The sequence below is a fragment of the Gymnoscopelus braueri genome (genome assembly GCF_963280865.1).
Source record: "Gymnoscopelus braueri genome assembly, chromosome: 10".
NCBI classification, from domain to species: Eukaryota; Metazoa; Chordata; class Actinopteri; order Myctophiformes; family Myctophidae; genus Gymnoscopelus; species Gymnoscopelus braueri.
In genome coordinates this window covers 26,374,846-26,398,196 of record NC_137611.1, presented here as the reverse complement: position 1 = coordinate 26,398,196, position 23,351 = coordinate 26,374,846, and the positions used below count along the sequence as shown (strand labels likewise).

Sequence of the window (23,351 nt, the reverse complement as noted above, 5' to 3'; positions counted from 1 at the left end):
TCACGGCTAAGCCGGACTTCACATGACGTGTCAGCCTGTGTCTATGCCCATGTATGGACGAAAGAGGGACAAAAGATGGACAGACATTTATCCCCATATATGGACGAAATAGGGACAGAGCCTCATGTAGGCCGACCCTCTGGGTCTGGCAACAAAAACAATAAGTGAATGAAAGAGATTGAATAATGTTTTTTTTCCTCTGTATGACATATTCTATTCAAAAAAGGTTAGACGATTTTTTTCATTCTTTGGATCTATGGTTGCTGTCATTGAAGGCTGATAACTGGGACTAAGTTACTACTTGAGAAGGGCTATCATGTTGAAATATTATCTAGGGATATAGACCTTTTAAAAAATACCAAACTAGAATTTGCCACCTTGAGTGTCCCTGTGACCTGGGCCCATGGACTAATTCTAATTGTCCTATAATCAGCAAAAGTGAGAGTGTCAATTCCTTGTGTCAATTGTGTTTATATAAGATGATAGTCTATTCAAAGCAGACAATGATTTGTGGCGCAATTTACAAAAAGGTGTCATGTAAAATTCTCTAATGGATTGTTCTCATTAAAATCTTTCTGACTTAAAAAAAAAAAACATTTTTGCCTCTTTCAGATTCTTGCAGTTTGACAGAATACTACAACATCAGATGAGATTTGAGAAGTCCTTTTATTGCATAGTCACAGGGACAGCAAAGAGAAAACTTCAGTTTTGAGCCATTGTCTGCAAGAAAAAAAAGGCAAATTATATCTTGTGTGAATAAATACACAGTAGCTATGGTACCAACACTCCATGAGGCATCACTCACCTCACTGATCCAGGGGATGAAAGAAGCCACACGGGTAAACACTGTGGGTTTCTGGGCAGTATTACAGCCACTTCCACTGACAAAGCTGGTCACTCCTTGGACATACCATTTTCCATCGTCGCCCTTACAGTTCAGAGGACCCCCAGAGTCACCCTAAAATAAGTCAGATAATAATGTGTTATGAGCAAATAAATAACACTAACTCTAGTCCACAACCGCGTTTCCATGCACCCACCGTCCATCCGGGCTATGGTACTGCGACTGCAACTACAAATCACATAGAATCAGCTTCCTAATTCCCTGCATTTGCATGCCAGTGGTCGCATTGCAATTTCAGATCTTTTCCTAAGTCAACCCACTGAGGAGAAAAATGGATGAGGACAGACTGAGTTTTGTTAATTTAATAGTAAGATAAGATAAGATGGTCAAACTGTTTAACCAATCAAGACTCAGACTTAAGAAAAGAGTACTGGAGCATATAAATGTGCTTTTTTAAGCCAAGTCTGATGTTTCAGTGCAATAGCATCTTCATTAGAGTGAGTAGTAGTGTCCTCATCTCAGTCAATGAAGATGATGCTATTTTTATTGAAATGTCGGTTTTTGCTTAAACTTAAAATAAATGTATGTTCAAGAACTGCTACTGTGCTCTCGTTGGTGAAATGGTCTAAATCAGAGAGAGACAAGTAGTTTACACTTTAAAGGGATTTTTTTTTTTAATTGGGTCATTTTATCGTCTACTCAGGCTTTTGTGAGCCCCCCAGACAGTTTTAAGTTGCTTGATTCAGTATTTAGATATTTGATATTAATTTTATCAGACTCGCCCCCTTCCTATACAAACCCATTATAATGTAACTTCAAACTCCATTTTTAATGTTAGATTCATCAAAAACACCCGTCCTTGGTTCTGGTGACTCATCCTGCCCTTCTAATACGTGAGGGGGCGTGTTTTTTGTATTCCTATTTTCATTAATTTTTTTTATTGTATTACATTTTTTCATAAAAAAAGAAAGGGAAAACAATGAAAAAGGTAATTGAAAAAACGCGGTCTCCTCATGTATTAGAAGGACAATATCAGTCACCAGAACCAAGGACGGGTGTTTCTGATGAATCTAAAATGGTTAAAATTGAGTTTTAAATTACAATGGGTTTGTATAGGAAGGGGGCGTGTCTGATAAAAATGAATATCAAATATCTAAATACTGAATCAAGCAACTTAAAAACTGTCCGGGGTGCTCCCAAAAGCTTGAGTAGACGATAAAATTACCATTTGTTTTGCAGCACTGTAAACACATAGGGGCATCACATACTCCAGGGCTTCATTTGGAACGCTAGGCCTACTCCCTTTCAAGTTTGTACTTGTATACTGTCATCATTACATTTCACAGTGTACAGTACAGTAAGTGCTGTCCTTTGTTTTTGGTGAGAAATTATAGTTTGGTGATTAGTTCTCACATGGCAGGCAGACTTGGTCTCTCCTCCAGCACAGATCATGGTTGGCTTCACTGAGCTGCCCCACCAGTCACTGCTACTACAGATGCTGTTCTCCACCACTGGGAGCAGGGCCTGCTGTAGTTTGCTTGCCCTGGGACCACCGGCTGACAGACAAAGACAAAAAGAAAGAGGTCAGACCTGCTCTATTTATATATTATTATGCACATTATTTACAATAATAGAGGCATGTAGTAATATAGAGCATTTAAAGAATCAGAATAATTTTTATTGCAGGTATGTTTGCACAACATACGAGGAGATTTTCTCGTAGCCGGGCATTAACTAAAACACTAGTCAAATTATTTCGCTCTGTCTGGTTTCCAGGCTATTATTCTCAGTCAGGTTGGTGCATTACACTGAAGGCACAGTATAGAGACATTTCAATTATAGTTTCTATACTGTTGCTTCAGTTTATTACACCAATCTGACTGTGACATGATGTATTCATTTAAAACATACCTGGCATACGATACCGGTAAACATTATTCTAATTAAAAACAGTTGATGCAAATAAAAATAGTTGATGCATCTCTATATTGTTGTCTTTTCAGCCATTGCACTACCAACTTTTTACAGTTTTGACACAGTTTATGTCTGTCCCCCCCCCCCCCCCCCCCCATAGTGTGTGTGACCCTATTAGACTTGGCAGTAGGTCTTACAGTACAGACGTCCCCAGCCTGTGACATAACAAGGCTGTTTGTTTACAAGGACAGCACCAGCTGCCATGCATGCTGGCTGGACTTTGTCATTGATGACGGCATCTTTCTCCAGCTTCAGCAGGGCAATGTCATTCCTAGTCAGGATGAAATTACAAAAAAATAATGCTGAAAATTAAGAATGAATAACAAGGCATGACAAATTATTAAAGCCTGTTCATTGCCATTTGAAAACTTAGCTATTTGTTCAGCTGTTGCTCTACAAGAAATTCTCAGGGCAAGCTTCTTGGTCAAGGACATATTCACACTATCACATCTTGAACCTTTGCTGCTCAACCTACCCACAAGAGACACAGTTGTCATTCCACTTTGGGTGGAGGAACATCTTGTCCACCATAATGGACTGCTCAGATCCATCCGTTTTGTCCAGGTCATGCTCAGCGAGAACCACCCTATATGTGTGGAACCTGTATAAAGAGTGAACAACAAGAACACAAGGGACCTCGTCTCATTCCTCGTATATTCAGCTATTCATTTTACAGTACTACCATCTGGCGGTGTTTTTATTTTGATCACACTGTGATTCATTTCTACTGACACATAAACAGTGTTTTGTAAAAGTATAACTGGAATTGGTACTCAGGAGTACTCAGTGACGTTTAAATAGGTATTTGGCATGCCTTCTTTTAATGTGGTCTGCTGATCTCTCAGATTTCGAGTCTTTAACCACTTAGGCCCTATATTCAAAAATAGTCTACATGCTCACATCTATTTTTGAAATTCTATGAAAGAAAATTGAAATTGAAGTTTTTGCCTTTAATGACATGCCCAAAATAGAGATGCCAGGATGAAAATTGTCTAAAAGATCCAGCTTGAATGTTTTACAGTTACTTTAAGATGTGAATACTATACCACAAACAAAAACATATGCATTGCTTACGTGATGCAGTGTGCAGCCGTCAAGACCCAGTTAGGAGCAATGAGTGTCCCTCCACAAGTTGGGAAGAAAGATTCCAGAGAAACCTAAGAGCAAGAGAACTGTCAAATTTACGGGATTAATGGGATACTGTACGTATCCCATTCAATTATCATTTATGCTATTAAGAGTTACAGTGGTTCATATTTTTTTTCCTTTAGATCTTACTTAGACCAGAATCCTAATTTCTCCCATGACCTGGGCTTAAATTCAGGTGGTTATATCAATAAAACAGCAATTATATGCCACCACCTGCTGTGCAGAGTTGTGTTAAGTTACCTGAGAACAGTCAGGTCATGAATATGTTTAGGCTCCTAAATTATTATAAGATTGTAGATGACACCATTACTAATATTAAGAAGACAAGTTGGCTTTTAACACTTGCGTTATAATAATTAAAATACAGTAGCGGAAGTTATATATTAAATATGTAACTTCCGCTACTGTATGCTAATTATTCCTAAAAAATAACAGGAATTTCTGAAACTGAGTTTAGTGTACTTGTATGTTCTATGGGCCCAGTATTCATAAAACGTGGCACATGGAGGATGTCCATGTATAAGCTATTATCTTATTCAAAACATGACATCTTTCACATGTCCATTTATGTTGCTCTACCTGCCATGGCCAACTATGAGGACGGGCTTCTTCACCGTTCACCACACGGCTGGTGCTGGGCTCATGGCTTGGAGCACCGCATCCATCTCCAGACACTAGAATACACAGTGATCAAGGGCTGGTATGAGTATGTTGCCCCTTAAAAATGTGCATTCTATGACAAATAATCTAAATTAGTGGTTCTCAACCTTTTACAAAGGACCGCCAGTTTGATATGCATTAGGCCACGGACCCCCATTTGACACAATTGTTTATCTCTGGGACCCCAAACTACGCTGTTTATTTAACTCTGTCGTGTATCAGTATTCAAGACTGATGAATATGAAGTTAATATGCTATTAATATACTATGAACACAAATTGTCAAGAAGTTCCCTGTCAGAGTGAGACCAAAACAAGGAGGCCAGAGGGTTGTGAGTGGGGGAGAACAGCTTTAGTGATCTAACTAAGGTAAACAGTCTAGCTATCCTGTCTATTGTCTTAGGTGCTAGCCTAAAAGACCACACCCAGCCGAGTTCTTTGTTCCCAAAAAGGCATTGTAATTATGCGATCTATTCACACATGTTGCCATCTCTCTCTCTCTCTCTCTACAGCCAGCTAGTAAAGAAATAGACTTAAACTGAATTATTGTAAATTATAACTAGCTCACAGTAAAAGCTTATTTTATAGTAAGTACACAAGTGTGAACAAATGTGGTTGGGGAGAAGCCAGTTAGTTGCATGTAGACATTTCTTCTTGAATCTAAGGAAAACGCCAAGTCCCCTTTTAAATCATCTCTTTCTGTCTAAATCATTCATACAAAGTTGGATACAAATATGTGTGGTCTTATTTTGAAGGTAATAAGGTGTTAAACAAAGATTGCATAATATGAGCTTGTGTAAAGGTACAGTTTTATAGATAAGGGTTAAAGTAAATTGTCACATGTTTAAACCAAGTGAGATGCTAATTCCTTGTGCCGATTGAGAAGGCCTGCCCAAGAAGGTCTATTGTTCTATAAAATCTGTGTTGTGAGTGGTCAGAAGGAGGAATCTGGTTGCTTATAACATGGTGCTATTGGGAAAAACAGGACTCTCTGTGTTTTTGGGCTACACACAGATGTCGCGTCCAACAGGATAAAATGGATCTATGGACTATGCACTATACGTCGAATTGACTTGTATGTATGGGATGCTGAGAACTCTGACAATAAAATGGAATTGTTGGAAATGACTACCTCGGACTTTAAAGGATTCTGATTTATTACCACCCAGAGAAACATGTCTGCTTCCGTCTTCCAAAATGGGCTCAGTTTACCACACAATTATTGGCGAGACAGCTAGGCCCCTTGCTGCTGGAACACGGGACATTTCTACAAAGTTTTCGTTGAAGGTATGTGTGAATTGTACCTCTAATGTTAAAACTTTGTCCGTGTTTATGGCGGTTGGAAAAAAAAAAAAACCTTGTATGGGCCATTTTGGCTCCGGCGGCAATGGATGATGCCTCTGAGTGGTTTTAAGTTGCGTGCTTAAAGGCCGCTTGGTGCCTGTGGAGTGTATGTTTTCATGCACGCATTGGTGAGACACTAACACGGGAAGCGTAGAATTGTGTGTTTCACCGTTTCCGTGTACCACAGAAAAATGTTCGATCTCTTCACGGGGGTTCAAGCCGTGTCTGGGTTAAACTGCATTTCGGATAGTATAAATGGACTTTTGATTTGTCGTGGTACATTAAGCGTATAATTTCTTTCTAGGGGTTCAAGCTAGACATCAATTATATGTAGGATCTGATCAGAAAGTGTAAAAAACACATCTGGTTTAAGAGGGCTCTTGTGATAAAATAGAGCCTTGTAAGTCTAGACTCTCACTATTGGTGTTTAATTTTGCTAGTTATAATATACGTGAGCGCCCCGGATATTTCCACATGGTTATGAAAGGAAGTGAAGGTATGAAAGTGCTGGATAGGGTGTTCTGAGTTGTTTTATATTTTAAGCTTGTTTTATCGGGGAATAACTTCCAGTATTGCCGTTATCGTCAGACGAGCGCCATGTGATCCATGGCTACGCAGTGATTTAAGCCGACACGTTTCTAAATACCGATATTTTAAGCTTATTTTGTGAAACAGTTTGCAACATTGTATCCCAGCGTTTAAGGTTGACAGAGAGGCCTGTGGAAAATATTCGGTTCGGTAAGAATGTCTATAAGTATGTAATGTAAGGGCAGCCCACTGGCACTTAAAGTTGGTTCCTGGTACTCATTGTGCGTGTTTGCATATGTTGTTTCCAAGCGTCGCGGTGGCTTTTTGCTTGTAGCGTTTGTGACCTGTTTGTTAATGGGTCTCGGGTAGGGCTACGGCTCTCTCTCTCTTTTTCTCTCTCTCTTTCTCACTCTCTCTCTCTTTTTCTCTCTCTCTTTTTCTCTCTCTCTTTCTCTCTCTCTCTTTCTCTATCTATTGTGTTGCTTTTTAGCGTCGGATGGTTTTGTATTGTTTGTATGCTGCAAAGTGACTGTGGACTTGAGCTGCTGGTGCACGCAGCAGTTTGAGTCCATTTCCAATTTTTCTACGTGAATGGATTTTGTTGAGTTGAAACAAGGACATTCGGTATACTATACATGTTTCTTTACAGGACTTTGTATTGTTGTTCGTTAGTTTTTTCTCAAAACATTGTTAATAGGTATAATGTTTTGAAGAGGGGAGTGGAGTATGATAAGCTTTTAAAAACTTTGTTTGGACTTAGGGTTCCGTTTGTATTATTGTAAGAGATGGACAGAACTATATGGTTGAAATTTGAGGCTTTAGAGATGTTGGTTGAGAGGAGTGATTCTTTTATCTTGGCCTATTGTGTCGAGTGGAAATTTGTGTAAATATGAAGCTGGATTTGATTTTTGGAAACCTACGAAGGCGAATGGAACGGTTATGTTTTGGTTAGGAGCCAGTTTAGAATGTGGCTGTGTATAGGATTAAAGAAGCGTCTTGCTTCTTGACTTTGTGAACAGGTGAAGAAAGGAGGTTTAAATTTAGAGCAGCGTAGGCCTGCTGTTTCGTGTTGTTGTTTATTCTAGAGGGGAAGGTATTTTTTGCATAGCTCATTCTTTGTTCTTCAGTGTGAGAGCTTTCACTCGAGCTTGAAGCGCAATTTGTAGTTTTTTGGTCCGGAAATGTAGTTTTTCTACGCGTCTTGACTTCCGCGTTTCTACGTCATATCCGGAGAGACGCAGTTTGGAGTTTTAACTTTTAAAAACTTAAAAGCTACTTTCTTATGTATATTACATTCGTAATATCTCCTTATCTCAACGCTTGTACGAGATTCCTTTTGTTTTGATGGAATAAGATCTTTGAAGGGAGTAAAGTATTAATTTTTTATTTTTACATTTAGAATAATTGTACGTTATACCCTGTAGTTGTACAAGGACACACGTTCTCTCGTGTGTGGGAAAGGCTTCTTTTAACTGTGTTTAAGCACAAGATGGCGTTTAGTTTTTCACACTGTTTTGTTTATGAAACTTTTTTAGCTTTCTTTCTTTTAATAGGAAGACTTGTCTTTTTAAGAAACTACGGATCAGGTTTCTGTTGTTTTGAAGGTTCTCTGTAATGGTGTTATTTGTCTGTTTTGACACGTGAGTGTGGAGCAGTGCCTTAATTTTCGTTGAGATGTTTTACCGTTGTTTTTCTTTAAATAGTCGTTAAGCGGTCGGGTGGGAACGTTGGGTGTTTGTTTCATGTGAATGGTAGGAGTGCTTATTGAATGATTGTTTCTCGGTTCTTGAAGGTGGAGTGAGGTTGGGATGATGGGTGTATTGTTTATTGTGAGGAATGAATTGAATTGGCGAAAGTAGCTGTTGATGTTCAAATTAGGGTAGTTAAGGTGTTGTGTCTAAGTATGTTTAATGGTTTGTTATTGGCCTGTTCTGCGTGCTTTATCCACGCCCGTATTCCTTAATGGTCTGGTCATTAACCTGTGTGCTATGGAGAACATTGTCTTTATGTTAAAATATGGTCTTTTTAGTGCACACACAGTAACCTTGGGGTACGCGACCCCATAGGGTCCCTCATTCTGGCTGGTTCCAGAGGAAAGGATTCTGTTGTGTGTCTTTGGAGTCACCATGGCATTCTGTAGTAATATGTTTAAACTTAGTCATGGTTACTTTGTAGGTTGGGCTAAGGTGTTTTACATCTGTGTGGTTCAATTCACAGATGTATTGCATTTTGGCTCACTGGGCTGTGGGAAGAAGTGATTATGCGTCGAATTTAAAACGAATTGTTTGATTGTAACTAAATAGTGAATGCTAGGATAAATTTGATAAAAACGAGTGCCTGCTTAAATACCCACAATGAGATATTTTCCCCATAATATCTGAAAGGTGTTTAAGAGTGGTGCTATAAGTGGCTTTAAAACCCTACTAGAGGTATAAATTAAAATTGTTTATTATGCGTGATTATTTGATGGGGCACAACCATTCGAGACTATTCCTGTCCTTTTAAACTGATGGACATTGCCAACTGGTAGATGAGAGGAATTATCACACCGTTTAGTAACCTATTTAGATCGATATGTTAAAGGAAAGTAGAGATTTCTTAAATAGATTAAACCCGAATTTGAATAACAATTTATGAACAGTTAACCAGTCTATGTTACTCTTTTTAATGACACGAATGTGTAGGATTTGAAGTTGCAAACGTGTAATTATACTCGATTTTTGTGATGTACCACTGGTGGCTAAGAATAGGTTGAAATACGTTTTTGGTTTCAGTACTGTGAAAGAGAAATTAGGAGTTCACCCTACTGGAAGCACGGACCGTCACGTGATCATTACGTGATGACGTGTTGCCTGTGGGAGTGATCTATTTGACGGCATGATAGTGTATTTTACCTCTGAGGGGGCTGAGCTGACATTGTCAGATTGGCTCCCCCTGGTGGTCAAAGTATGAAGCCTGTCCATTAATGACAGTTGATTAGGTCTTTTTGACATTATTTTCATGATGACAGAGTTGCTTCCTTTTAACAGTTCTTAGTTTTAACGAGGTTACCTTAGTAGTATTTTTTAGGTCTAGTGTGTTAAGAATGCTTGAATTAACATTGTTTGTCTGTTGTGTTAACGATTAATCCTTTATTTCATAGATGGCCTATACAAGTGAGGCTTCATAATTGTCAGTATGGCTTGAGTGTCTTGTACCAGCTTAATAAGGCCAGCTCCTGTCTGGAAGAAGTAATGTATCGACCAGACTTTTAAAATTATTAGACGCTCAGAATGTTTGATTTGTATTTGATTCAGTTTTAGAAGTAACTAGAGGGGCTTAGTGTAGTCCCAGAGTGTCTTAATTCTAGAAAAAGGACCTTTTATTATTGATTTTAACCGTTCATAGATAAGATCGAAAGTTTCTAAAACAGAGTATTTTTAAATTGAGCTTCAAAAATTCCTATCCTTGGCGATATAGCCTAATACCTTTTGTTTACATTTGCTACAGCTTCTAAACAGAAATCACGATAATACATGTATTACAGCATGTACATAGAGTGTACATGTGTTGACCAAATTCACACCCATTTTTTATATTGTATTGACAATGCTTAAAAGTTTATATGTAATACTGGTTGTAGAATATTGTGTGTTGTGTAGAATGACACATTTTTCATACAATATTACATTAGTATTAGTTTCCTTTTGAACAAACTGCTCTGAAGTAACCAACATAATGGTATCCATCGTTTGTGTTTTATTTTCAAGGAAGGGAAGTGAAGTGTAAAACATACTTTCAGTAGTCAGAATAGTAGGAGGAGAATTTAACATTGCCATGCATGCTGGCTGGACTTTGTCATTGATGACGGCATCTTTCTCCAGCTTCAGCAGGGCAATGTCATTCCTAGTCAGGATGAAATTACAAAAAAATAATGCTGAAAATTAAGAATGAATAACAAGGCATGACAAATTATTAAAGCCTGTTCATTGCCATTTGAAAACTTAGCTATTTGTTCAGCTGTTGCTCTACAAGAAATTCTCAGGGCAAGCTTCTTGGTCAAGGACATATTCACACTATCACATCTTGAACCTTTGCTGCTCAACCTACCCACAAGAGACACAGTTGTCATTCCACTTTGGGTGGAGGAACATCTTGTCCACCATAATGGACTGCTCAGATCCATCCGTTTTGTCCAGGTCATGCTCAGCGAGAACCACCCTATATGTGTGGAACCTGTATAAAGAGTGAACAACAAGAACACAAGGGACCTCGTCTCATTCCTCGTATATTCAGCTATTCATTTTACAGTACTACCATCTGGCGGTGTTTTTATTTTGATCACACTGTGATTCATTTCTACTGACACATAAACAGTGTTTTGTAAAAGTATAACTGGAATTGGTACTCAGGAGTACTCAGTGACGTTTAAATAGGTATTTGGCATGCCTTCTTTTAATGTGGTCTGCTGATCTCTCAGATTTCGAGTCTTTAACCACTTAGGCCCTATATTCAAAAATAGTCTACATGCTCACATCTATTTTTGAAATTCTATGAAAGAAAATTGAAATTGAAGTTTTTGCCTTTAATGACATGCCCAAAATAGAGATGCCAGGATGAAAATTGTCTAAAAGATCCAGCTTGAATGTTTTACAGTTACTTTAAGATGTGAATACTATACCACAAACAAAAACATATGCATTGCTTACGTGATGCAGTGTGCAGCCGTCAAGACCCAGTTAGGAGCAATGAGTGTCCCTCCACAAGTTGGGAAGAAAGATTCCAGAGAAACCTAAGAGCAAGAGAACTGTCAAATTTACGGGATTAATGGGATACTGTACGTATCCCATTCAATTATCATTTATGCTATTAAGAGTTACAGTGGTTCATATTTTTTTTCCTTTAGATCTTACTTAGACCAGAATCCTAATTTCTCCCATGACCTGGGCTTAAATTCAGGTGGTTATATCAATAAAACAGCAATTATATGCCACCACCTGCTGTGCAGAGTTGTGTTAAGTTACCTGAGAACAGTCAGGTCATGAATATGTTTAGGCTCCTAAATTATTATAAGATTGTAGATGACACCATTACTAATATTAAGAAGACAAGTTGGCTTTTAACACTTGCGTTATAATAATTAAAATACAGTAGCGGAAGTTATATATTAAATATGTAACTTCCGCTACTGTATGCTAATTATTCCTAAAAAATAACAGGAATTTCTGAAACTGAGTTTAGTGTACTTGTATGTTCTATGGGCCCAGTATTCATAAAACGTGGCACATGGAGGATGTCCATGTATAAGCTATTATCTTATTCAAAACATGACATCTTTCACATGTCCATTTATGTTGCTCTACCTGCCATGGCCAACTATGAGGACGGGCTTCTTCACCGTTCACCACACGGCTGGTGCTGGGCTCATGGCTTGGAGCACCGCATCCATCTCCAGACACTAGAATACACAGTGATCAAGGGCTGGTATGAGTATGTTGCCCCTTAAAAATGTGCATTCTATGACAAATAATCTAAATTAGTGGTTCTCAACCTTTTACAAAGGACCGCCAGTTTGATATGCATTAGGCCACGGACCCCCATTTGACACAATTGTTTATCTCTGGGACCCCAAACTACGCTGTTTATTTAACTCTGTCGTGTATCAGTATTCAAGACTGATGAATATGAAGTTAATATGCTATTAATATACTATGAACACAAATTGTCAAGAAGTTCCCTGTCAGAGTGAGACCAAAACAAGGAGGCCAGAGGGTTGTGAGTGGGGGAGAACAGCTTTAGTGATCTAACTAAGGTAAACAGTCTAGCTATCCTGTCTATTGTCTTAGGTGCTAGCCTAAAAGACCACACCCAGCCGAGTTCTTTGTTCCCAAAAAGGCATTGTAATTATGCGATCTATTCACACATGTTGCCATCTCTCTCTCTCTCTCTCTACAGCCAGCTAGTAAAGAAATAGACTTAAACTGAATTATTGTAAATTATAACTAGCTCACAGTAAAAGCTTATTTTATAGTAAGTACACAAGTGTGAACAAATGTGGTTGGGGAGAAGCCAGTTAGTTGCATGTAGACATTTCTTCTTGAATCTAAGGAAAACGCCAAGTCCCCTTTTAAATCATCTCTTTCTGTCTAAATCATTCATACAAAGTTGGATACAAATATGTGTGGTCTTATTTTGAAGGTAATAAGGTGTTAAACAAAGATTGCATAATATGAGCTTGTGTAAAGGTACAGTTTTATAGATAAGGGTTAAAGTAAATTGTCACATGTTTAAACCAAGTGAGATGCTAATTCCTTGTGCCGATTGAGAAGGCCTGCCCAAGAAGGTCTATTGTTCTATAAAATCTGTGTTGTGAGTGGTCAGAAGGAGGAATCTGGTTGCTTATAACATGGTGCTATTGGGAAAAACAGGACTCTCTGTGTTTTTGGGCTACACACAGATGTCGCGTCCAACAGGATAAAATGGATCTATGGACTATGCACTATACGTCGAATTGACTTGTATGTATGGGATGCTGAGAACTCTGACAATAAAATGGAATTGTTGGAAATGACTACCTCGGACTTTAAAGGATTCTGATTTATTACCACCCAGAGAAACATGTCTGCTTCCGTCTTCCAAAATGGGCTCAGTTTACCACACAATTATTGGCGAGACAGCTAGGCCCCTTGCTGCTGGAACACGGGACATTTCTACAAAGTTTTCGTTGAAGGTATGTGTGAATTGTACCTCTAATGTTAAAACTTTGTCCGTGTTTATGGCGGTTGGAAAAAAAAAAAAACCTTGTATGGGCCATTTTGGCTCCGGCGGCAATGGATGATGCCTCTGAGTGGTTTTAAGTTGCGTGCTTAAAGGCCGCTTGGTGCCTGTGGAGTGTATGTTTTCATGCACGCATTGGTGAGACACTAACACGGGAAGCGTAGAATTGTGTGTTTCACCGTTTCCGTGTACCACAGAAAAATGTTCGATCTCTTCACGGGGGTTCAAGCCGTGTCTGGGTTAAACTGCATTTCGGATAGTATAAATGGACTTTTGATTTGTCGTGGTACATTAAGCGTATAATTTCTTTCTAGGGGTTCAAGCTAGACATCAATTATATGTAGGATCTGATCAGAAAGTGTAAAAAACACATCTGGTTTAAGAGGGCTCTTGTGATAAAATAGAGCCTTGTAAGTCTAGACTCTCACTATTGGTGTTTAATTTTGCTAGTTATAATATACGTGAGCGCCCCGGATATTTCCACATGGTTATGAAAGGAAGTGAAGGTATGAAAGTGCTGGATAGGGTGTTCTGAGTTGTTTTATATTTTAAGCTTGTTTTATCGGGGAATAACTTCCAGTATTGCCGTTATCGTCAGACGAGCGCCATGTGATCCATGGCTACGCAGTGATTTAAGCCGACACGTTTCTAAATACCGATATTTTAAGCTTATTTTGTGAAACAGTTTGCAACATTGTATCCCAGCGTTTAAGGTTGACAGAGAGGCCTGTGGAAAATATTCGGTTCGGTAAGAATGTCTATAAGTATGTAATGTAAGGGCAGCCCACTGGCACTTAAAGTTGGTTCCTGGTACTCATTGTGCGTGTTTGCATATGTTGTTTCCAAGCGTCGCGGTGGCTTTTTGCTTGTAGCGTTTGTGACCTGTTTGTTAATGGGTCTCGGGTAGGGCTACGGCTCTCTCTCTCTTTTTCTCTCTCTCTTTCTCACTCTCTCTCTCTTTTTCTCTCTCTCTTTTTCTCTCTCTCTTTCTCTCTCTCTCTTTCTCTATCTATTGTGTTGCTTTTTAGCGTCGGATGGTTTTGTATTGTTTGTATGCTGCAAAGTGACTGTGGACTTGAGCTGCTGGTGCACGCAGCAGTTTGAGTCCATTTCCAATTTTTCTACGTGAATGGATTTTGTTGAGTTGAAACAAGGACATTCGGTATACTATACATGTTTCTTTACAGGACTTTGTATTGTTGTTCGTTAGTTTTTTCTCAAAACATTGTTAATAGGTATAATGTTTTGAAGAGGGGAGTGGAGTATGATAAGCTTTTAAAAACTTTGTTTGGACTTAGGGTTCCGTTTGTATTATTGTAAGAGATGGACAGAACTATATGGTTGAAATTTGAGGCTTTAGAGATGTTGGTTGAGAGGAGTGATTCTTTTATCTTGGCCTATTGTGTCGAGTGGAAATTTGTGTAAATATGAAGCTGGATTTGATTTTTGGAAACCTACGAAGGCGAATGGAACGGTTATGTTTTGGTTAGGAGCCAGTTTAGAATGTGGCTGTGTATAGGATTAAAGAAGCGTCTTGCTTCTTGACTTTGTGAACAGGTGAAGAAAGGAGGTTTAAATTTAGAGCAGCGTAGGCCTGCTGTTTCGTGTTGTTGTTTATTCTAGAGGGGAAGGTATTTTTTGCATAGCTCATTCTTTGTTCTTCAGTGTGAGAGCTTTCACTCGAGCTTGAAGCGCAATTTGTAGTTTTTTGGTCCGGAAATGTAGTTTTTCTACGCGTCTTGACTTCCGCGTTTCTACGTCATATCCGGAGAGACGCAGTTTGGAGTTTTAACTTTTAAAAACTTAAAAGCTACTTTCTTATGTATATTACATTCGTAATATCTCCTTATCTCAACGCTTGTACGAGATTCCTTTTGTTTTGATGGAATAAGATCTTTGAAGGGAGTAAAGTATTAATTTTTTATTTTTACATTTAGAATAATTGTACGTTATACCCTGTAGTTGTACAAGGACACACGTTCTCTCGTGTGTGGGAAAGGCTTCTTTTAACTGTGTTTAAGCACAAGATGGCGTTTAGTTTTTCACACTGTTTTGTTTATGAAACTTTTTTAGCTTTCTTTCTTTTAATAGGAAGACTTGTCTTTTTAAGAAACTACGGATCAGGTTTCTGTTGTTTTGAAGGTTCTCTGTAATGGTGTTATTTGTCTGTTTTGACACGTGAGTGTGGAGCAGTGCCTTAATTTTCGTTGAGATGTTTTACCGTTGTTTTTCTTTAAATAGTCGTTAAGCGGTCGGGTGGGAACGTTGGGTGTTTGTTTCATGTGAATGGTAGGAGTGCTTATTGAATGATTGTTTCTCGGTTCTTGAAGGTGGAGTGAGGTTGGGATGATGGGTGTATTGTTTATTGTGAGGAATGAATTGAATTGGCGAAAGTAGCTGTTGATGTTCAAATTAGGGTAGTTAAGGTGTTGTGTCTAAGTATGTTTAATGGTTTGTTATTGGCCTGTTCTGCGTGCTTTATCCACGCCCGTATTCCTTAATGGTCTGGTCATTAACCTGTGTGCTATGGAGAACATTGTCTTTATGTTAAAATATGGTCTTTTTAGTGCACACACAGTAACCTTGGGGTACGCGACCCCATAGGGTCCCTCATTCTGGCTGGTTCCAGAGGAAAGGATTCTGTTGTGTGTCTTTGGAGTCACCATGGCATTCTGTAGTAATATGTTTAAACTTAGTCATGGTTACTTTGTAGGTTGGGCTAAGGTGTTTTACATCTGTGTGGTTCAATTCACAGATGTATTGCATTTTGGCTCACTGGGCTGTGGGAAGAAGTGATTATGCGTCGAATTTAAAACGAATTGTTTGATTGTAACTAAATAGTGAATGCTAGGATAAATTTGATAAAAACGAGTGCCTGCTTAAATACCCACAATGAGATATTTTCCCCATAATATCTGAAAGGTGTTTAAGAGTGGTGCTATAAGTGGCTTTAAAACCCTACTAGAGGTATAAATTAAAATTGTTTATTATGCGTGATTATTTGATGGGGCACAACCATTCGAGACTATTCCTGTCCTTTTAAACTGATGGACATTGCCAACTGGTAGATGAGAGGAATTATCACACCGTTTAGTAACCTATTTAGATCGATATGTTAAAGGAAAGTAGAGATTTCTTAAATAGATTAAACCCGAATTTGAATAACAATTTATGAACAGTTAACCAGTCTATGTTACTCTTTTTAATGACACGAATGTGTAGGATTTGAAGTTGCAAACGTGTAATTATACTCGATTTTTGTGATGTACCACTGGTGGCTAAGAATAGGTTGAAATACGTTTTTGGTTTCAGTACTGTGAAAGAGAAATTAGGAGTTCACCCTACTGGAAGCACGGACCGTCACGTGATCATTACGTGATGACGTGTTGCCTGTGGGAGTGATCTATTTGACGGCATGATAGTGTATTTTACCTCTGAGGGGGCTGAGCTGACATTGTCAGATTGGCTCCCCCTGGTGGTCAAAGTATGAAGCCTGTCCATTAATGACAGTTGATTAGGTCTTTTTGACATTATTTTCATGATGACAGAGTTGCTTCCTTTTAACAGTTCTTAGTTTTAACGAGGTTACCTTAGTAGTATTTTTTAGGTCTAGTGTGTTAAGAATGCTTGAATTAACATTGTTTGTCTGTTGTGTTAACGATTAATCCTTTATTTCATAGATGGCCTATACAAGTGAGGCTTCATAATTGTCAGTATGGCTTGAGTGTCTTGTACCAGCTTAATAAGGCCAGCTCCTGTCTGGAAGAAGTAATGTATCGACCAGACTTTTAAAATTATTAGACGCTCAGAATGTTTGATTTGTATTTGATTCAGTTTTAGAAGTAACTAGAGGGGCTTAGTGTAGTCCCAGAGTGTCTTAATTCTAGAAAAAGGACCTTTTATTATTGATTTTAACCGTTCATAGATAAGATCGAAAGTTTCTAAAACAGAGTATTTTTAAATTGAGCTTCAAAAATTCCTATCCTTGGCGATATAGCCTAATACCTTTTGTTTACATTTGCTACAGCTTCTAAACAGAAATCACGATAATACATGTATTACAGCATGTACATAGAGTGTACATGTGTTGACCAAATTCACACCCATTTTTTATATTGTATTGACAATGCTTAAAAGTTTATATGTAATACTGGTTGTAGAATATTGTGTGTTGTGTAGAATGACACATTTTTCATACAATATTACATTAGTATTAGTTTCCTTTTGAACAAACTGCTCTGAAGTAACCAACATAATGGTATCCATCGTTTGTGTTTTATTTTCAAGGAAGGGAAGTGAAGTGTAAAACATACTTTCAGTAGTCAGAATAGTAGGAGGAGAATTTAACATTTTTGTGAAAACAGCTGTATGCCTAGAAAATGAAATAGAATGACAAATGTTTGTGACTGAAACGATTTGAACAAATACTAATTAATGTGGCCTGAGGGGAGCATATTTGATCCACAATAATTGGGAAAAGAAGGAAGGCGGTCGTATTATTTTTCAAAAAAGGGAACGAGGTAACCAAAAAGCTCACAAAAAAAAAATCCCACACTAAAACTGACAACCGTATGGTGGTCCAGTGATGTCTTGCAAGAATTCCATGTGTCCCAACAAGTTTGATCCAGTAATACAGGAGACCGCAGTCACAGCAGAAGGAAGGTGCGACCGTTTCGATGACGGTATGCTGATACAAGCCTGCTGTATGTGGCGTCAAACTCCAACTGACGGACACAAGCAGGACAACAGGTTTTGCCAACACACAGGGGCAGCTCGACGGACGTGGTTGATCATCAGGATTGTTTCATGCATGAAAGTCACATCATCTTGCATAATCCTGTCCACGGCCTCTCAACAAACCTTCGGCTCAACGTCTCATATCATGGTGTCCCTGAGGGGGCCCAGCGATTTCGCGAAGGAACCGGTGATCCATTGTAATGGTTCACCGGAGAGGGGAGGAGTCCAGTGGGCATGAGGTAAGCCTGAAGATATCGATTGCAAGAATTCAAAGTTATTACAGAAAAAGACATTTGAAGGACACTTGAAATGTACAGAGACATTACTTTAGGTGTTGGTGAATATTGGAAATACTGGAAAATACCAGAAGAAGCATCACTGTACAAGGAAAGAAAAACAGTAGTCATCTTTTGAACTTGACAAAAGGACTTGACACAGCACAGATTATAGTTTGGTGTGGGAGTTTAAAAAAAAAAAGAGCTAAATAATTTGCTTCCATGCCTATTTTGAAACTTGATAACAAAACTCTTTCCCTAAAACTAATGTTAGATTTAGCAAAATATGCTTTCAAGAGTCTACTAAATTGTAACAAAATTATAGAGTATGCAGGTTGCAGATATTGTCAGTTTATTTTGGAAAAATGCTCATTTAAAGAAAATATAGTTCTGTGGTTGTCCTTTAGACTTCACAGTTTTGGAATATTCTCATAATTATCAAATCATGGCAAAATACATTTTGGAACATGTTTAAAAAACGAAAACAAATAGTAAGTTAACCAGGACTCTAAGAGAATCACAGTAAATTAAGAGATTTGTCCTTAAATAAATTACAAACTTTGGAAATAATTGTCAGAAAATTTGGAGCAAAATAAGATGCAGTAAAAGATTTAAAATAGGAGATTTATTATTAGGGAAATACAAGAGTCATATATGGAAAAAGGAGAAAGCTGTGGTAAATGAATAAACGAAATGGAACGATTGATTGACAAAATACAACAGGAATTAGAAGAGTAAAATATGGATAAGGCGGGAAAGATCACTTTAATATTGGAATTTAGTTAGTACAATGTAAGAAGGAGCGAATGGACCAGCAGGAAAATGTACTTTCTGAAAGAATCAGATAGCAGTCAACAATTTGATGATAGGTTCTCTAAATTTAACAGCATGAGTTAAACTGTGCGTCTATGAGTGACTAATCCCTGAATGTATGAGTATTAAAGCAGTTAGGCATCTGTTTAGCTTCTGTGGAGCAGGTATAGGTGGACTTTTGTTTTTGTGCTAGGAGAAATAAAGCAGGTGCTGAGATTGGAGCCATCCATCTGGACCAGGATGACAATGCAGAAGGGAACAGCTGACCCGGAACAAACAGAGGTCACCTGGACTTCTACCTCCAGGGAACCACAGCTACCCTATCTTCACATCTCTCCACCTACCAGTGACCATCACAGACCATGGTCGAGAGGGGAGTCGTGGGGGTACAGCCTGCATGAGATTCAACCGGCCACACCGGAGGAGAGAGTTCCAGACCTGACAGCCGTTTCATCTCCGCGTCATAGATCCAGCAGGAAGTGGCGACCACCAGCTATCTGTCAACTCATCATCATCGGCCCTACAAAAACACCTTGCCAAGGCCAGGGTGCAACACCTCTGTCGTCACAGATCTACAATAGTTTCTGACAAACCAGCAGCGGTTGGAAGTTCCAGGTACCTATAGGAGTTACCCGTGACACATCAAGTTGCATCTGCAAATTGAAAGACATGACACTTTCTTTCGATCATATGAAAAGAGGGGCACCCGTACGGATCAGGTATGGATAAGAGAATCCTGATTGTCAATATCAAGTCAAGTACTGAAATAGCTGTGATTCGGTTCAGAAGCAACACCCTTAGGATGACAATTCTTGTGTGATTCCCAAATTCGGACAGAAAGGATATGGGCGGGTTTTTTGGGCTATGGTGGTGTGCAAATCTGCAGATTGCATATTCCATCATGTCCAGAGAATTCGTACTTATGCCTCATGTCAAATTGTGCAAAATGGACGGTCAAAAGAATGAATTGCGTTCGTTAGAATAGAAAAAATAAGAGCAGAGCTGTGTCTCTGTATTTGCGCGTTGTCAATGTAACTGCCAACTTGTAATAATGATGTTTGTATTAACTTGACTTTTTCTTAGGTTTTGTGAAAAGAAGTTCAGCTGAGAGTACAGCGATATTAGTTCTGTGCGTTTGATGTACAATGTTTGTTGATGAGTCACTTTTATAATTCAACAGTCTTGAGGGGTTACGGATTGACCATTTTAATAGAATAAGTTGTCTTTTGGTTAAAACAGATTCTAGTTGATACCTACACAAGTGACATCAGTCTTGAATATCCTTTTGTGGAGATGTATTAATATATCTCCATGAGGGGAATATGTCGTGTATCAGTATTCAAGACTGATGAATATGAAGTTAATATGCTATTAATATACTATGAACACAAATTGTCAAGAAGTTCCCTGTCAGAGTGAGACCAAAACAAGGAGGCCAGAGGGTTGTGAGTGGGGGAGAACAGCTTTAGTGATCTAACTAAGGTAAACAGTCTAGCTATCCTGTCTATTGTCTTAGGTGCTAGCCTAAAAGACCACACCCAGCCGAGTTCTTTGTTCCCAAAAAGGCATTGTAATTATGCGATCTATTCACACATGTTGCCATCTCTCTCTCTCTCTCTCTACAGCCAGCTAGTAAAGAAATAGACTTAAACTGAATTATTGTAAATTATAACTAGCTCACAGTAAAAGCTTATTTTATAGTAAGTACACAAGTGTGAACAAATGTGGTTGGGGAGAAGCCAGTTAGTTGCATGTAGACATTTCTTCTTGAATCTAAGGAAAACGCCAAGTCCCCTTTTAAATCATCTCTTTCTGTCTAAATCATTCATACAAAGTTGGATACAAATATGTGTGGTCTTATTTTGAAGGTAATAAGGTGTTAAACAAAGATTGCATAATATGAGCTTGTGTAAAGGTACAGTTTTATAGATAAGGGTTAAAGTAAATTGTCACATGTTTAAACCAAGTGAGATGCTAATTCCTTGTGCCGATTGAGAAGGCCTGCCCAAGAAGGTCTATTGTTCTATAAAATCTGTGTTGTGAGTGGTCAGAAGGAGGAATATCTGGTTGCTTATAACATGGTGCTATTGGGAAAAACAGGACTCTCTGTGTTTTTGGGCTACACACAGATGTCGCGTCCAACAGGATAAAATGGATCTATGGACTATGCACTATACGTCGAATTGACTTGTATGTATGGGATGCTGAGAACTCTGACAATAAAATGGAATTGTTGGAAATGACTACCTCGGACTTTAAAGGATTCTGATTTATTACCACCCAGAGAAACATGTCTGCTTCCGTCTTCCAAAATGGGCTCAGTTTACCACAACTCACAGTGTACAAATGGAACCAAATGGACCCCGTAAGAGTTACAGACACGCAAGGGTCCATTTGGACCTCTGGTGGTCCCCGCACCCGACATTGAGAACCAGTGATCTAAATGATATTATTCCTGAATAGCATTGGAAATCAATGCCAACACCACAGTTCTTTGTACTGAATTGAATGCTGCTTAATAAACCGAAAACAATGTGTTTAATTGTTAACTCACCAGTAGTGACTGTGGCGGCCAACAGGAAGACAAGTGCCAGTTCCATGATTCTCATATGCATCCAAAAGAACAGGCTGACCTCGCAGAGCTATTTATAGGCAGCCATCCAGGTAAGCCTGGGATCTTTCCTCCCATTCTCCAGGTGGCTATTCTCCCATTCTCCACATTTGTGCGTATTTAACCTAATCTCATGTACATACTGTTCCAGCTCATTTATGTTATGTGTATACAGTATACAGTATGCAGAATTTGCAGATAAGATATCTTAGATTTTTGCCTATCCCTGACATGTTTGATTTCTTTTTCTCCTTGCTCTCCCTGACCCCCCCTTCTTTTCTTTTTCTCTTCCTGAGAAGAACAAAAACGATGGAGCTTGCACAGAAACTAATTTCACCCACTTAACACCTGTAAACCTGTGATGTGACAATAACATGATTCTGATTCTGTAAGACCACTGGTTCCCAAACTTTTTAGCTCGAGACCCAAAAGAGAAATGTGATGTCAGGACCCAAACTGGTGAAAATACTAATAGCAGATCTACAAGTCGCCATGCGACGCGTTAGGAGCTTGTAGATCGGCCATTTTCCCTTAAACATTTGTTTTCTAATTCATGGAAATTCTTTTGAAAAATCATTGAATTTGTTTTAAATTCATGAAAAATGATTTATTTATTTTTATGTTTTGAAATAATAATTAAAAACAAAATAGAAATGAAGGAATATTTATTTACTTGTGACCCATAAAAATGTGTCTGTGACCCACAAATAGTTAGTGGTTGCTCATTTTAAAAACGAATGAATCACACCGTTTGATTTGTGTCAAAGCATTAGGCACAATGACACGCTGACAGTACGTTTTAACAGCGGGCGACTCTCGGGCGATCGCCGGGCGACGTCATTATATGTCTATGAGAGCCGGCAACTACTGGCGATTGGGCGAAGTGGGCGGGGGGGCGATGAAAGATGGATTTTCTTTATCTTTTGGACGATGTCGCCCGGGGATCGCCCGAGAGTCGCCCGCTGTTAAAACGTACTGTGACAGTACGTTTTAACAGCGGGCGACTCTCGGGCGATCGCCGGCGACATCGTCCAAAAGATAAAGAAAATCCATCTTTCATCGCCCCCCCGCCCACTTCGCCCTATCGCCAGTAGTCGCCGGCTCTCATAGACATATAATGCACTTCCGGAAAATACTATCCTGATCGCTCGCTGATCGCCCGCTGTTAAAACGCACCGTTAGACTTTAATGGGCTATCATCACAGTGCATCCGTTCATTTTATTTTAACCCTTCACATTTTCTCCCACTTCTGTGGCTTCTGTTACAATGCATCCAGATCTGAGAATGTCTAAAGATGGTTTTATTTTCTTCCATTTGCTGGAAAGTATACTCCACGCCAGAGGAAGGCGCTCTAGACACAATTGCGGCTGCTAACGGTGGAAATAGACCAGAGTTATGGAATAAGTGTTGCCATGTCCGCTTATTATAAGCGAGTTTGGGCTTAATGTTCTGTGAAGTTGGTTGTGGCTTGCGTTTTTTTGGGCTTGTTTCTAAAGTGACAAGTTGTGTTCAATGCTTAATAAGCTTGCTTCCAAATGTTTTCATTATTATTTAAACCAGTGGTTCTCAAATATTTTCATAAATGTTTTGTGACAGGGAGCATTTGTGTTGATAGAATGTTTAAAAAATATCCCAAATATTCCACATTTTATTTTTTAGA

General features: G+C 38.8%; 1 protein-coding gene across 1 annotated transcript; it reads right to left on the bottom strand.

Annotated features, from left to right (window-relative positions):
* Positions 1–702: 702 nt before the first annotated feature.
* LOC308093477 (proproteinase E-like) lies at positions 703–21,757 on the bottom strand (the record flags this gene model as incomplete). Its single annotated transcript, XM_080439813.1, has 12 exons — positions 21,634–21,757; positions 11,841–11,935; positions 11,187–11,269; positions 10,588–10,713; positions 10,274–10,383; positions 4,547–4,641; positions 3,893–3,975; positions 3,294–3,419; positions 2,956–3,089; positions 2,258–2,400; positions 806–958; positions 703–720 (listed from the first exon to the last, which is right to left on the bottom strand). Exons 1-12 carry the CDS (start codon positions 21,692–21,694, stop codon positions 703–705), a joined length of 1,227 nt encoding a protein of 408 aa, XP_080295939.1. The 5' UTR covers positions 21,695–21,757.
* Positions 21,758–23,351: the final 1,594 nt, after the last annotated feature.